This window comes from Lupinus angustifolius, chromosome LG08, assembly GCF_001865875.1.
Source record: "Lupinus angustifolius cultivar Tanjil chromosome LG08, LupAngTanjil_v1.0, whole genome shotgun sequence".
NCBI lineage: Eukaryota > Viridiplantae > Streptophyta > Magnoliopsida > Fabales > Fabaceae > Lupinus > Lupinus angustifolius.
The window spans coordinates 22,487,467-22,502,484 of record NC_032016.1 but is presented as its reverse complement, the minus strand read 5'-3'; the positions used below and the strand labels follow the sequence as shown (position 1 = coordinate 22,502,484).

Below are 15,018 nucleotides of genomic sequence, written 5' to 3'. Positions count from 1 at the left end.
TTCATGTAGTATAAGTTACGCTTAGTTAGAAAAATAATTAATAAATAAAATTTAACTTAAATATATTTTTTAATCAATTATAATCTCAAACAAGGGTGACACTCTTCATAGCACATGCACCTTATTTTAATATGGGAATATCAGAGGCCCACTATATTAGTTAATAAAAAATTATAAATAAGTAAATAAGTTCCATAAATGTGTTGATTTAGTAGTGTAAAGTTTCGCTAGATCCATATAATGACTAAAATATAGAGAATTCATATTTTGAGTGACACTTGTTGGGAAGATCAATCATATACCTCAAAAGTGATTAATTCATTACTAAAAAAAAATGAAAGAATACAAATGGGAATACAAAAAAATATTATTTTATTATTGTCCAAATTTTATAGTAATTAGTTTTCAATAGATACAATAACTGTAAAATTAGTCCTCAAGAGAAAACTGTGACCATTATATATTTTGAGAATCAAAACAATGTATAACATATTTTTTAAGATGTAGTATAGCCTATTTTAAAGCATGTTTTTAATCTGGAAATCTTAAATAGATATAATTTAATAAACAAACAACCAATAAGCATTTACATATAATTAGGTTGACATCAATTCCCACATAACATTATTAAATTAAAATAGACTATAAAATTTATGCATTAAAATTTTATACATGTCAACACGTCATATGATATATATTATTTTTGTTTAATGATTAATAATAGTTAACAAATCAATGATTAATGATTAGTTGACAGTGGAAAAAATATGTATATTATTAATATATACATATTAAATCCATAAAATATATAGAGAAGACACACATCATAGTGAAAAAGTTGCAATGTTGATGGTTGAATTTTCAATTTTTAAGAAACAGGACCACATATTAAAAATAGTTGAAAAAAGGAGGATATTTAATGTTGGAGAAAGTATGTCACTCTATACTATTGTTTTGATTGGAAAAAATTATTTAAGTAAAAAATTAGTGATTAAATATTTTTTGACCAATCATAAATACTGGGTCATGTGGTGTTACAAATTTTTGAGACAAAAAATATCTATTGGAGAAAAAATGGTGATGATATATCATAAAATTTTAATTAATGTATAAATATTACGCCTTTTAGTTTGATTGTACAAAAAATGTTGAACTAATACAGAGCTAGGAGAATATTTTGATGTTGGAGCTTGACCTTCTTAATTACATACTTTTTAAAATACTATAACCAAACTTTTTTGTTAAATTAGATTAGACCTCCATTGGGGTATCAGGTAAATGGTATGGGCTAACATATTTTAATCTATTTATGAAGGCAATTCTTTTTACACAATTCAAACTAAAATTATTTCAAAACAGATTCCTACAACTAAAAAAGATTATACACTTAATAATTGTATAATATTAGATTCAGAGCTAACTATTAGTATCGACAAATTTACTCTTATAGTATAGTTTGACTTTAAAATTACGGTAGTAATGTAACTTTATTTTTATTTATCAAAGTAGTATACTTTTGTTGAAATTGCCAACCCTATTGTCGATTTGTATTTTTTTCTCATGCTCTCACCAAAATCAGCACTGGAAGTCGAGTTTATTTATTTTATTCAAGTCCTATGGAAATCGGCAGTGATAATGCATTTTTCCACTTTTATTTATATTTTATTTTACATTGGCAAAATCAGCATCCATAAAGGAGTTTTCAGTTTGTTTAATTTTTTTTCCTGCTAGAAAACTCTCGACAATGATATTAATAATATTGTAGAACATTATTCAAACGTGTTAACTCACTATATGATCATACAATATTCTACAATGAGTTACCACGTTGGATAAATATTCTACAATATTATTAATATCATTGCCGAGTTCTTTGGCAGAAAAAAATTAAACAAACCGAAAACTCTGCTATCAATTTCTATATGACTTGTATAAAATAAATAAACTCTACTTCTAATGCTAATTTTGGTGGGAGCAAGAGAAAAAATAATACAAATCGACAATGATGTAGGCGACTTCAACAAAAGTATACTACTTGATAAATAAAAATAAAGTTACACCACCTAATTTTAAAGTTAAACTAAGTGCTGGGTCTCACTGACAAAATATTGTAAATTGGCCATTAGTATCTATTAACTAAGCAAGAAGGCCCACTTCCCTGTACGCGCCATAGCACACTTTCCCACCTCTCTTCTCTCCCATTATCCATTCTCTCTAATTGCAGAACAAAACCGTTACAACCTTTCCCAATCACACACTCACACTTTCTCCATTTCTTCTTCTTCTTCTTCTTATCATCTTGTTATGAATGCGTGATCATCATGTATACAAGTACTTATTCTTCAGCTTCTTCTCTTCTCAGAACAACCAGCTCTAAGAATTCAACTTATTCTATTTCTAGAACCTTCTCTTATCCTCCTTCTTCAACATCTTGCTCTTTCTCCTCCGCCGTCGCTCGGTCCTTATGTTCCTCCCTTCCACGGTGGAGCCACCGTCTCCATTGGCGCTCTCCGTTTACTCCTCGCTCTCAGGTCAGAGCTGTGGCTCCCGTCGTCGAACGTTTACACCGCAAGATCGCTACCACGGGTACTACTTCTTCTTTCATTCACTCCGATAGAATTGGAATGTTTCTTTGGTCCTGTAATGAATCCATTGTTTTTCTATATTTGGCTGAGCTATGAGTTGTTCATTTCCACTGCGATTTCCCGTTTTCTCTGTTCATCTATGAATTATATTTCATTGTAACGAGAATCATTTGTTTCATTTTTTTATATTTCGGGTTGATTATCAACTAAGCGTGTAGAGAATAAGCAGAATTTGATGCATAGATATTTTCACTTCTTTTAATCCATTTCTTATATTCTATTAGCTTTTGAAGATGAGCGTGCGTTGAGAGTTGCTAATTCTGGATCAGTGTTTTTTTGTTGATGCTGGAAGTATTTGTTTTATGCAAACACAAAAATTGATTGAGGATTCGGATATTTCATTCGTGGATGGAATTGTGTAATTCGAACTATGTATTTGCCTCTGTATAATTTTATAAATTATAATATGAGTTTGTAATATCTTTTGCTAAATTTGACATTCCAGCCACTGAAAATCCTTTCAAGGGAAACTTGACAAGCCTCCCCAAGCCTGGTGGCAGGGAGTTTGGGAAATTCTACAGTCTTCCTTCTCTCAATGACCCAAGGATTGGTAATTTGCTACTTCGCTTTATTTTGTTTTGTTTTGTTTTGTCTTCGTGATCCGGGTTAAAATGTGATGTTGGTAATTTAGTTATAACAATATTGTTTGTCTGGCAAAGGACTAGTCTATCCTTATTCAGACTAGTGCATTCTTATTCACACAAATAAGAGTAACCAAAAAAAGACTAGTGCATTCTTCTTTGGATAGTTAAACTACTGACGGTTGGTGTGCATAACAGACAGATTGCCTTACTCCATTAGAATTCTCCTTGAGGCTGCCATCCGTAATTGTGACAATTTCCAAATCACTAAAGAAGATGTTGAGAAGATCATTGACTGGGAAAACAGTTATTCAAAGCAAGTTGAGATTCCTTTCAAGCCTGCTCGCGTTCTCTTGCAGGTACCTTGTTAACTTCTGAAATATGGATACAGTGAAAGGGTTATATTGGGGATAGGTGGTATTAAGTGATATGTTTTGATCCTTTGAAGTTCTTTACTCTTCCCAGGATTTCACTGGAGTCCCTGCTGTCGTTGACCTAGCTTGCATGCGCGATGCAATGAATAAGCTTGGCGGTGATTCTAATAAGATCAATCCTCTGGTATTTGTCTTTCTTATCACTTGCAGAGGCTTTCATTCTTTTTTAAGTCATTGATATAAGTCACCAACAAGAGTTCGAAATTTAGATTGTAAAGTTGATAGAGAACTGGAGACTAGTGGGGAAATTTTGATATAAATAAATTTTGATTATTGTCTGGGATTTCTTTCAAACTAGTTTTTGACTTCATATTAAAACTAGTTTTTTGAAGTTTGAGTGATTACCAAGCAAAAAAGCGTGTAACTAACGATATGGTACATGGGTTTCAGGGAGTTTTAGATGAGAAACACATATTTTCTGTGTATATCATGTTTGTTATATGTGGTTCTGAGCAATAATAGTTGGCAGGTTCCTGTTGATCTTGTCGTTGATCATTCTGTTCAAGTGGATGTAGCAAGGTCTGAAAATGCAGTGCAGGCCAATATGGAGCTTGAATTCCAAAGAAACAAGGAGAGATTTGCTTTTCTTAAATGGGGGTCAAGTGCGTTCCATAACATGCTTGTTGTTCCTCCAGGTTCTGGTATAGTACATCAGGTAAGTTTGGGATAAAACACTCAAAATGACTAAATCCAATTTAAATGTTCCTCTTTTCTTCGTAGTACTGGGGCCTTGTGATGCGATGACTTGAATCCGAGGTCAATCTTGAATACCTTGGACGTGTTGTTTTCAACAATGAGGGCTTACTCTATCCTGACAGTGTGGTTGGGACTGATTCACATACAACTATGATAGACGGGCTTGGTGTTGCTGGGTGGGGTGTTGGAGGTATTGAGGCTGAGGCAGCAATGCTCGGCCAGGTACATTACCTTCTCACCTTGATATATAAATATGTTATGTAATGAGTATTGATTCTATCCATAACACTCAAATGATTTATGAATGTTGATGACGTATTTAACTGTTAAAATTTCAATGTTTATTTGCTTTATTTTGAAAAAAGGATGTGTACTAACTTAGATGCAGTTTGATGATTCTAATGCTGTGTGCTATGATACTGACAGCCTATAAGCATGGTGTTGCCTGGTGTTGTTGGGTTCAAGTTATCTGGAAAATTGCAGGATGGTGTTACAGCAACTGACTTGGTTCTAACTGTAACTCAAATGCTTAGGAAGCACGGCGTTGTTGGGAAATTTGTTGAATTTTATGGTAAGTTATATCGAGGCCCACTATCAATTTTTCTCTCCTTTTTTCAAATTATGCTGATCTGCCCTTCTGATTAACACTTCTCGTGTATTTATTCTCCAGGTGATGGTATGGGTAAATTATCTTTAGCTGACAGGGCGACTATTGCTAACATGTCTCCTGAATATGGTGCTACTATGGGCTTCTTCCCTGTGGATCATGTCACATTAGAATATCTCAAGTTAACTGGAAGAAGTGATGGGACTGTGAGTATTCCATATTGGCTCATTTGCTGATGTGATATGCTTATAAAACTATTTGACCTTCATTTTCTCTGAATATAGGTGGCCATGATAGAGTCTTATCTCAGGGCAAACAACATGTTTGTTGACTATAATGAGGTATTATTAGTAGATTGACCTATACATTCCTTTTGAAAAAAATGAAACATGGTCATATGTTGGAGGCTATGCAATGCTAATTTATTTCCCATCAATTTAGCCACAACAAGACAGAGTTTATTCATCGTATCTGGAGTTAAACCTTTCTGACGTTGAACCATGCATCTCAGGACCGAAGAGGTAAGATCCTGTGCTCTTTCAAATTTTGGCCTGCATATCAATGTGGATTTGAAAATAAATTCTATCTGTTTATCTATGTAATAGTTCATACGAAATGTTACTCTTTCTAGACCTCATGATCGGGTACCTTTGAAAGAAATGAAGGCTGACTGGCATTCTTGTCTTGAAAACAAAGTTGGGTTTAAGGTTAGTAATACTGAGCTGGTACAAACCCTTCAGTTTTATTTTGGTCTTATAAGCAGGAATGAATTTCATAGTTTATATCTTGAATTACCTCGCAGTAGTTAGTTTTAAGTGCATCATTGTCCATTGTTGTTCACGGGGGATGTTTATTGCAATACAAAGTTGGAATTGTTGCATTCAAGACTAATTGGTTTACCTTTTAAAAGTTATGTCATTGTATTTCTGTAACCTAGAACCATGAAACATCAGTATTTTTTGAGCTACAAGCCACTTTGGTATTGGACAATATCGTCGCACGTCACTTTAGTCCCAAGAGATAGAAATTGTGTTTAGTCCTAAAAGTGTATTCTGTCAATCAGTTTAGTCCTTGACGAGATACACTTCCAGTGACTAAACTGATTGTCAGGATACACTGTCAGGGACTAAACATATAATTTCTATATCTAAGTGGCTAATGTGATGAAAGGCTACACCATCCAGGACCAAAGTGACTATTTACTCATTTTTTCATTACTAACTTACAGTTTCAGCGTCACTTTTACAAAATTCTTTAGAATATAACTGTTCCAGCTGTTTACAGTTGTTTGCCTCTTTCATTAACTTTCTGATAGCTAGAGTGACCATGATTTATTACTGGTATAGTTAATCTTCATCAACATCAGTTTTGTACCATTTACCTGATAATTATTTAATATTTATCGAACTGTTGGTCACTCTCATCGGCATGAGCACTTATGTATGATATGTCATTTGCCTTTGCAAAAAATCAATGCCTCTCCTTCATTATTAGCCATTTAGTCATCACTCATGTTCCTAGTTTTATAAGACTCTTTCTAGTGACCTTAACAGCAGTAACAACATCAAAACTTTTGCTTGGTTTCTATATGTATGCTTTCATATCCTGTGGCTGAATATCTGGGAGATCCACTTGAATGAATTGGAGGGGATCTCCCCCTTTCCTAATTGTATTTGAATATGTGGAAATCAAGTCATCCATATTTCATTAAATTCTGTTTGATGAGAACCCTAGATGAATATAGAATACTGCATTTCCTCAATGTTTTGTTCTAATACAGGGATTTGCTATACCAAAAGAGGCACAAGGAAAAGTTGCGAAGTTTGATTTCCATGGGCAGCCAGCAGAACTCAAGCATGGCAGTGTTGTGATTGCTGCAATCACAAGCTGTACAAATACGTCAAACCCAAGTGTTATGCTTGGAGCTGGCCTTGTTGCAAAAAAGGCCCATGAGCTTGGTTTGCAGGTTAGGCACTAATTTAATAGTATCAAACTGTAGCAGTTCAACTTCTCTCCTTTTAAGCATGAAGCCCTTGCTTTGTGTGGTCTGTTTTCACTGCCACAAATGAAGGACCAAAATTGTGTGTCATTTATATCTTCCTTTTCTTTTCCTGATACTAATTTAGCTGTTTTTACCATTTCCAGGTCAAGCCTTGGGTTAAAACAAGTCTTGCTCCAGGCTCTGGAGTTGTTACGAAATATCTACTCCAGAGGTATTTTGCACTTCATATTAGAACAGTGCTTTAGTTGTTGTTATTAGAATACTAATACTGTAATTTGTATTATAATGTAGTCACTTCTCCTTTGCACGATTTAAGCAAATTGCATTCCGATTTAGAATTTGTTTTATCTTTTTGGCAGTGGACTCCAGAAATATTTAAATGAACAAGGTTTTCATATTGTTGGATTTGGTTGTACAACATGTATTGGCAATTCTGGGGACCTGAATGAATCCGTTGCCTCTGCCATCTCCGAAAATGGTGATATTTCATAACTGAATACAGATTTTTGAACTGGAATTGATTTCTATGCAATGCTTGTTCTTGTTTATAACCTTTAGACACTTCTAGTCATATTCTGCGTTTTATTTGCCTTATTGAGCTATTTTTTGGCTGATGTAGATATTGTAGCGGCTGCTGTGTTGTCCGGGAACCGTAATTTTGAGGGCCGTGTGCATCCCTTGACAAGAGCTAACTACCTTGCCTCGCCTCCTCTAGTTGTTGCTTATGCCCTTGCTGGCACAGTATGTGTGTCTTATTCATATTTGTAATGTGTGTATTTTTTGTTCTTACTTCATCTGATATTATTATTATTGATTCTCATATCTGTTAGTAAAGGAACTGATTTTCTGATTCATATTTTAATATTTATACTATTTATGTCAAGTACGTTGTTGAAAGTAAATGAAACAGACAAATGTTAATACTGTTGTATGTTAATCACAAGCAACTGATATTGGCAGCTATTTACACAATCTACATTGTCTTCATTTGTATGAATGGAATTTAATTCAGCCACCTTATGCTGTGTGCAAACTCAAGCGGAGGACTAATGCAATGCACATTCCCTTTCTTATCTTCTCAACTTTTTGGATACTTCTTCCTGAAGTGTGGTTACGGATTCTCAGACATACAATGATAGTTGCACATACTTGCATGCGTGTGTATGTGAAACATTATTATTTTGGTTTTGATTTTGTGTGATGAGAAGTGCTTGACTACGAGTATGGTGTGTATTCATTATTGACCAAAAAGTTAATATGCCAAACTAATATTACTGACTATTGAATGTAACTATATGACAACTAAGCTTTATTCACAACTTTCTTAGTCAGTAGGAAGCACATTTTATTTTAGTTATTAAAGGTTGATGAAATTTAAGTTTTAGAAACGTCATGACCCCAAAATTTGCCGGATCTTGATCAAGTACCTTCTGGTCAAATTTCCAGGTTGACATTGATTTTGAGAAAGAACCAATTGGAACAGGGAAGGATGGCAAAAATGTGTTCTTGAGGGATATCTGGCCATCTAATGAAGAAATTGCTGAGGTAAATGATGTCCAGTTTGCTCATTATGTGAAATTTAGTCTATATATATAACAATGTGGATGGCAAAATTAACTCCGGGTGACTTTATTCTTAGGTTGTCCAATCTAGTGTGTTGCCTAACATGTTCCGTAGTACATATGAGGCTATTACCAAGGGCAACCCTATGTGGAATCAATTGCAAGTTCCTGCTGACAAACTCTACTCATGGGACACCAACTCAACATATATTCATGAGCCCCCATACTTCAAGAACATGACCATGGATCCTCCTGGAGCTCATGGTGTGAAAGATGCTTATTGTCTAATGAACTTTGGTGACAGTATAACCACTGATCACATATCTCCAGCTGGAAGCATTCACAAGGACAGTCCTGCTGCTAAATACCTACTGGAGCGTGGGGTGGACCGCAAGGACTTCAATTCTTATGGAAGTTGCCGTGGTAATGATGAGGTGATGGCAAGGGGAACTTTTGCCAATATTCGCCTCGTTAACAAGCTCCTGAATGGCGAAGTTGGTGCCAAAACAGTTCACATTCCTACAGGGGAGAAGCTTTATGTGTTTGACGCAGCAATGGTGAGTTTTTTCTCAAGTATGGCATGCTTATATTTTCGATATCACTTTTCAAGCTGCGAAGTTTTGTTTATTATATGATATTTTCTGGCGCCGTCTCTAAAGGAAAAGAGAATTAGTGAATAACCATGTACCAGAGAATGTGACAGACTATTATTAATTTCATCACTGTTGAGTTGGTAATCCCCTGAAATCGTTCTCTTATGTCAGAGATACAAATCTGCTGGGCAAGACACCATTGTGCTCGCTGGCGCTGAATATGGTAGTGGAAGTTCTAGAGATTGGGCTGCCAAGGGTCCAATGCTATTAGTGAGTTCCTTTATAATAAGTTTATACATATTATGCTTGTGGTTAAATGGAGTTTTTTTCTTAGACTGTAGAGATTGATATTCCTGATGTGGTTGATGGCAAATTTTAATAGGGAGTCAAAGCTGTAATAGCTAAAAGTTTTGAGAGAATTCATCGCAGTAATTTGGTAGGAATGGGAATTATTTCTCTTTGCTTCAAATCCAGCGAGGATGCTGACACATTAGGATTGACTGGTCATGAACGATATACAATTGACCTCCCAAGTAAAATCAGTGAAATTAGGCCTGGCCAAGATGTCAGTGTCACAACTGATAATGGAAAATCTTTCACCTGCACAGTACGCTTTGACACAGAGGTAATCTATAATCTCATATTCTCATCCTTCATTTATATTTATTTGCTGGGAATAAGCCTTTTTATTGAGCTTTTCTAAAACATGGTTCAGAACCTTTTTGTCCCCTTATTTTTTGCATTACATAACCAACATATTTTCAGGTTGAACTTGCCTACTTCAACCACGGTGGCATTCTTCCATATGTCATAAGGAACCTCATTAAGCAGTGAAGTTATTGTTGATGGAGAAGTCCAAGGCTATCATTCCCGCCGCACGCTTTTGAATGTTTAAAATGCGGGGGAGAATAAATTTCCAATAAATTGGAAAAGATCCTTTCAAGGGAGTTTATTTTTTACACAACATTGTTTTTTCTTCTTATTTAATTTTTTGCTCATAGTAAATAGGGCCTCATTTGAAAATAATCCCTTAATTTTTTTTATGGTTAGGCCCTAGATTTTGAGAGTTTTTTTGTCATATTGACAAATGTTTGGTCTTTGAAAATAGTCTGTACAATGTTTTTACGTTTTGGGTCCCTGACTTTTGTGTCATAGTCTTTTTGTTAGTGCCTGTTGGTTAGGTGGTGATGGACACATAGTAGGTCATGTCGTCATTGCCACATCCATTAACATGTTGCCATGTTCTTTTTTAAATTATAAAATTCAGTTTTTAAATAAGAAAAGGAAAATAAACCCCATTCCATTATTTTATCCTAATAATTAAAATAAAAATGGAAAATATAGAAATATCCATACGGCCACCTTAACAATCCAAACAGCAAATATTGACAACTATCTGACATCCTTTTCAACTATCAAATTGGCATTTTTACTCTTCTCTCTTTTATCTCCTTTTTTCATCTTCCTCATCAAATCTTCCTTTGTTTCCTCAAACCCAACAATTCTCATTTGTTCGCTGATATGCGAGAGAAGGTAGTGCTTAGCGTGATTGGCACAATGTGGTTGCTCAGTGACAAAGGACACGATGGCCGTGCTTGGTTTATGAGATTGGAGCCAGGGGTGGAAAGGATGACATGACTCACCATGTGTCACGTCAAACACTTAACTGAAAGGTATCAATGGAATGACTAAACACAAAAGTCATATAAAATTAGGGAACCAGAACATAAAAAACTTTCGTGATTATTTCAGAGCGGCAAACCAAACCTTAGATAAGCTCTCTGCTTTTATTATTAGGACCATAAACAATTGCTACATTGATTATGGATTTCTAAACTAGGACCATAAACAATTGCTACATTGATTATGGATTTCTAAACTATGCGCCATAACTTCACCCGTTGAAAATGCAGCCAATTATAAAAGCCTAGGGATGCATTTTATTTGGCAGTCTTCTTCTTCCAAGTGCAGGATAACCCCAAGGAGTTGCGGGTTTTTTTCTACCAATTGGGGCCCTCCCTTCACCACCCACTATCCTCTTGCCTAGCAGGCAAAGATTTACCTCGGTGGAAAGGATGATTTATATGAGAACAGTGTCGATTGCACACTGCATTAGGTTAGTTAAAGTGTCTGGTTAGAAAGTCGGGTATTTATAAGTTAGATTTGATTTGTGAAAAGAAAATTGTTCAAACATCCATAACAAATTAAATGAGTGATGAGGTGGTATGATAGTTAAGATGGAGAAACTTAAAGAATTGATTGAATGAGTTTGTGGATTTGAGACTCTTCCATTACAAATTAAAAAAAGATAACAAATTAAAAGTTGAGTCTCACTCAAAGTTTTGAGATTTACTCGTTTAATTTATTTATAAACTATAATATCTATACCTTATCAGTTTAAAAATTATCATTACATTACTTTCATTTATATAATGAATAATAGTCTTATTATACAAAACTCTTACCAAGATATATACATTTCTTTCTCTTATTTATAAGGTTAATGTTAAGCTTTGGTTATAATTGATAGTTTGGTTATTTTTCCTTTTATGAAATTGCGAAGATGAAATGAAAATAGGCATAATGTAACCCCCCACTCATGTAATAATAATTTATAAAGAAGATGGTAGTTTAGTGTGTAAAATTTCAATAAATTCCATAAAGATTAAAAATATTCAATTTCTAGTATCTACATTTATTAAAAAAAACAATCACACACTTTGAAATAATTAACTCCTTCTGTAATCCTTTATAAATTATTCATAACATCATAATGTTACAAACATGAAATATTCACCAACTACTCAACTACGGCATAAAGAAGGAATGAACTTTTTCATGGTCAAACATTCTTTAGTAGAAATGAAACTTCTTTCTTTTTATTTCTCACGGGAACATCCGCAGGTATGTGACTAACTCTTTCAGCGGACATTTTTTCCATTTACAATACGTAGAACCCGATATCTTACTTAGGAGGAATCAAACATGTACCACTTGAATCTAAGCCTGTTTGGTAATAGAAGTGAGACTTTGTTAATGATAAATATTTTTCCAAATTCTCCTATAGTAATTATTTGTTTTGATATTTATCACTTTAATGGGGATGACATAAGAGCACAAGTTTGGAAGTGTGCATCAGAAATTGGAGTATTACGTGGCACAGCCCTACTTTGTCTCTGGTATCCATTTCCCTCTTCACTGAATTCTCCTCTTCTCATTATATTTTCCTCCAATCTCTATTCTCTATTCTCTTCATTACCAACGAAACCATGTCTTCCCTCCTCAGATCTAATAAGCCCAAACTTTTTTCTTCCTCTCTTTCTAGAACCTTCTCTTCTCTTCCCACTTCTACTCCTCGGATCAAACCCCTCCCTACCGCCACCGAAATCTTCCACCGCAACACCGCTACGCTCTCTCCCGGTACTACTTCACTCTATTTTATTATTATCATTATTAGGATATAAATAATAAGACGAATAGAACAAATTGCTCTGGAATTTCGGATCCCTTTCCTGAATAATATAATTATTAGGTTTTGAATCGTTTTATTGTATTTTATTTAGGATTTGCATATTTCATGTTTGATTGAAAGAATTTTGTGATGTTCTGTATATGCTTAATTAATTGTATTGATATGAAGTTATAGTATGCAGTTCAAATTTCTAATAGCTGGTGCTGTTGAATTTTATGTTTTGATTGTTGATTTGATGTTTAATGTCATTTCAGAGAATGAAAATCCTTCCAAGGGAAACTTGACTGGCGAGTTTGGAAAGTTCAACAGTTTCCCTTCTCTCAACAATCCAATCGCTATGCTTCCAAGTGATTCTATTGATAAGATCAATAATCCTCTGGTATGCACCTTTCTCATCACTTCCGTGTGCTTTTGTTCTTTATTATGAACTCACTAGAATATCAATAAACATGATTTATGATAGAGTTTTATAACCTGATTAAATAGAAAATAACCCTGTTGGTAACAATCAATCATATCAGAACGGTTTCTCCAACATTTGAGTGATAACCGAAGACAAAATTGCATAGTTAATTCCATCGCATGTAGTTATCAGGTTTTTGGAGTTTGATGAAGAAAATACCTTGGGCTAGTTTTCCTTTTATTATGCGTGTTATACAGAGTGGTTCTGAGTAATAACTGTTGAAACTTGAAAGGCTCCTATTGTTGTCAATGTCATTGACAATCTATTGCTAAATAATGTAGAGGATGCTTACTGAATTGTGATTTCTTTTGCTTATGTGCAGCATCATTTATTGAGTATTGTTTATTCAAATAATATGACCTTTTATTGCATATTTCCACATGCACATATGAAATTGTGAACTTTTTTTTCTTTAGCTTTAGTGTTATCTTGTCCTTTGATGGCATGGTCGAGGCATGATTACTATGATCATGGATGTAAATCCACTAAGTGCCGCTTTGCATCAAATACAATGTTGACAATCACTATTAATTTAGCTCTGTTGAGTTTCTAATCCCTTGGGATTGTTCACCCATGTCAGGGATACAAGGCTTCTGGACAGAACACCACTGTGCTGGCTGGAGCTGGATATGTTATTGGAAGTTCTAGACTCTGGGCTGCCAAGAGTCCAATGCTACTGGTAAGTACTAAGTTCCTTTGTTATAAATTCATGTGATTTAGTTTATATTTAATCGGCCGATGATGTTTACATTTTCGACAGGGAGCCAATGCTGTGATGGCTAGAAGTCTTCAGAGAAGTGTGGATACTGACACATTGGGATTGACTGGTCATAAACGCTTTATGAGTGACACTGCAGGTACAATCAGTGAGACAAAGACATATGGCCTTCGACCGTTATCTCCTCATCTTCCTCTTTATCAGCCACAACTATCTTCAACACTCTCAATTTTCAATAGAATCTCCGGAGCCCTCTTATCCACTGTCATATTGCTTTTTTATATGATATACATGAAAATTGGTTTGATCAGCCTCAGCTATGATTCTTTCTACCAGTTCTTGTTTTATTCATCAAAACTCAACCTACTTGCTGTTGAGTTATCTGGCTTAGCTCTGTCCTATCATCTGTATGCTGGAATTCGTCATTTAGTCCACAAGTAGTGATGTCAATCCCAACTGATACCTGAACAGTACGATTTGATCCTGAGGTAATTTAAGCTTTTCTTAGATTCAGTCTAGTTTTTTTTTTACAGATAGTTTGTTAAAAACGTTTGCATAGGGTTGAGCCATTTATTCAGCTTTTTGAAAAGATCCTTAAGAACCTGTTCTTACCTTGGCATGTCATATCTTTAGGTGATGCTTGCTTATATGGACGCTGGATGCATACTTCCCATGTGTCACGAACAAATCCATTAAGCACTGAACCTTGTTTAGATGATGTGAATTTGCTTCTGTTTGTTATCAACAAAATACTTTTACAGTTTGGGCCATCACTTCATATGTGTTGAGCATAACTACATTTAGCTTGCATATGGAATCTCAGTGATGTTTTTTCTCTCTTCAAATTGCATGTAATTAACTGTCGGGTTTAATAAATGCATGTCAGATTTTTGGTGACCTTAACATCATCAATTATACGATTGAAGTAGTGTGGAATTTTCTAAAGTGTATATATGTCTGGAAAATTCAGTAAGACCAGCTAACTTTATTGTCAATTATCTGTATCTAAAAATCATTAAAAAATAGTTCTATGTTCGTCCATCAAACAGAAAATGCCTTCCTGGGAAAAATAATTATATGGTGCAGAATTTATTAGAATTGGTCTAGCAACGTCAGCAATGAGTGGAACTAGATAGCTATTTCTGTGTGATAAATGAATATATGAACATAATAGGACCATAAACAATTGCTACATTGATTATGGATTTCTAAACTATGCGCCATAACTTCACCCGTTGAAAATGC

The 15,018-nt window shown here is 34.5% G+C and overlaps 2 protein-coding genes across 3 annotated transcripts; both read left to right on the top strand.

Annotated features, from left to right (window-relative positions):
* On the top strand, positions 2,152–10,082 carry LOC109355215 (aconitate hydratase, cytoplasmic-like). The gene is made up of 20 exons (XM_019598235.1): positions 2,152–2,586; positions 3,091–3,195; positions 3,425–3,585; positions 3,692–3,784; positions 4,130–4,315; positions 4,417–4,578; positions 4,783–4,927; positions 5,027–5,169; positions 5,248–5,304; positions 5,405–5,484; positions 5,595–5,670; positions 6,744–6,929; positions 7,109–7,176; positions 7,325–7,443; positions 7,585–7,706; positions 8,412–8,510; positions 8,605–9,084; positions 9,292–9,390; positions 9,503–9,745; positions 9,886–10,082. Exons 1-20 carry the CDS (start codon positions 2,322–2,324, stop codon positions 9,952–9,954), a joined length of 2,958 nt encoding a protein of 985 aa, XP_019453780.1. The 5' UTR covers positions 2,152–2,321; the 3' UTR covers positions 9,955–10,082.
* LOC109355216 (succinate dehydrogenase [ubiquinone] cytochrome b subunit, mitochondrial-like) lies at positions 12,278–14,672 on the top strand. 2 transcript variants are annotated; one of them, XM_019598237.1, is made up of 5 exons: positions 12,278–12,540; positions 12,847–12,971; positions 13,636–13,734; positions 13,816–14,235; positions 14,412–14,672. In XM_019598237.1, exons 1-4 carry the CDS (start codon positions 12,390–12,392, stop codon positions 14,212–14,214), a joined length of 774 nt encoding a protein of 257 aa, XP_019453782.1. In that variant the 5' UTR covers positions 12,278–12,389; the 3' UTR covers positions 14,215–14,235; positions 14,412–14,672. The 2 variants fall into 2 exon arrangements, with proteins under 2 accessions (XP_019453782.1, XP_019453781.1); XM_019598236.1 differs by having other exon boundaries at positions 12,280–12,540; positions 13,816–14,261; positions 14,407–14,672.

Coding starts and splice junctions, on each gene's coding strand:
- LOC109355215 (XM_019598235.1), top strand. CDS start 2,322: ATGTATACAAGTACTTATTCTTCAGCTTCTTCTCTTCTCAGAACAACC. Junction 9,391..9,502: donor CCAAGGGTCCAATGCTATTA/GTGAGTTCCTTT, acceptor AAATTTTAATAG/GGAGTCAAAGCTGTAATAGC. Junction 9,746..9,885: donor CAGTACGCTTTGACACAGAG/GTAATCTATAAT, acceptor ACATATTTTCAG/GTTGAACTTGCCTACTTCAA.
- LOC109355216 (XM_019598237.1), top strand. CDS start 12,390: ATGTCTTCCCTCCTCAGATCTAATAAGCCCAAACTTTTTTCTTCCTCT. Junction 12,541..12,846: donor CACCGCTACGCTCTCTCCCG/GTACTACTTCAC, acceptor ATGTCATTTCAG/AGAATGAAAATCCTTCCAAG. Junction 12,972..13,635: donor ATAAGATCAATAATCCTCTG/GTATGCACCTTT, acceptor CACCCATGTCAG/GGATACAAGGCTTCTGGACA.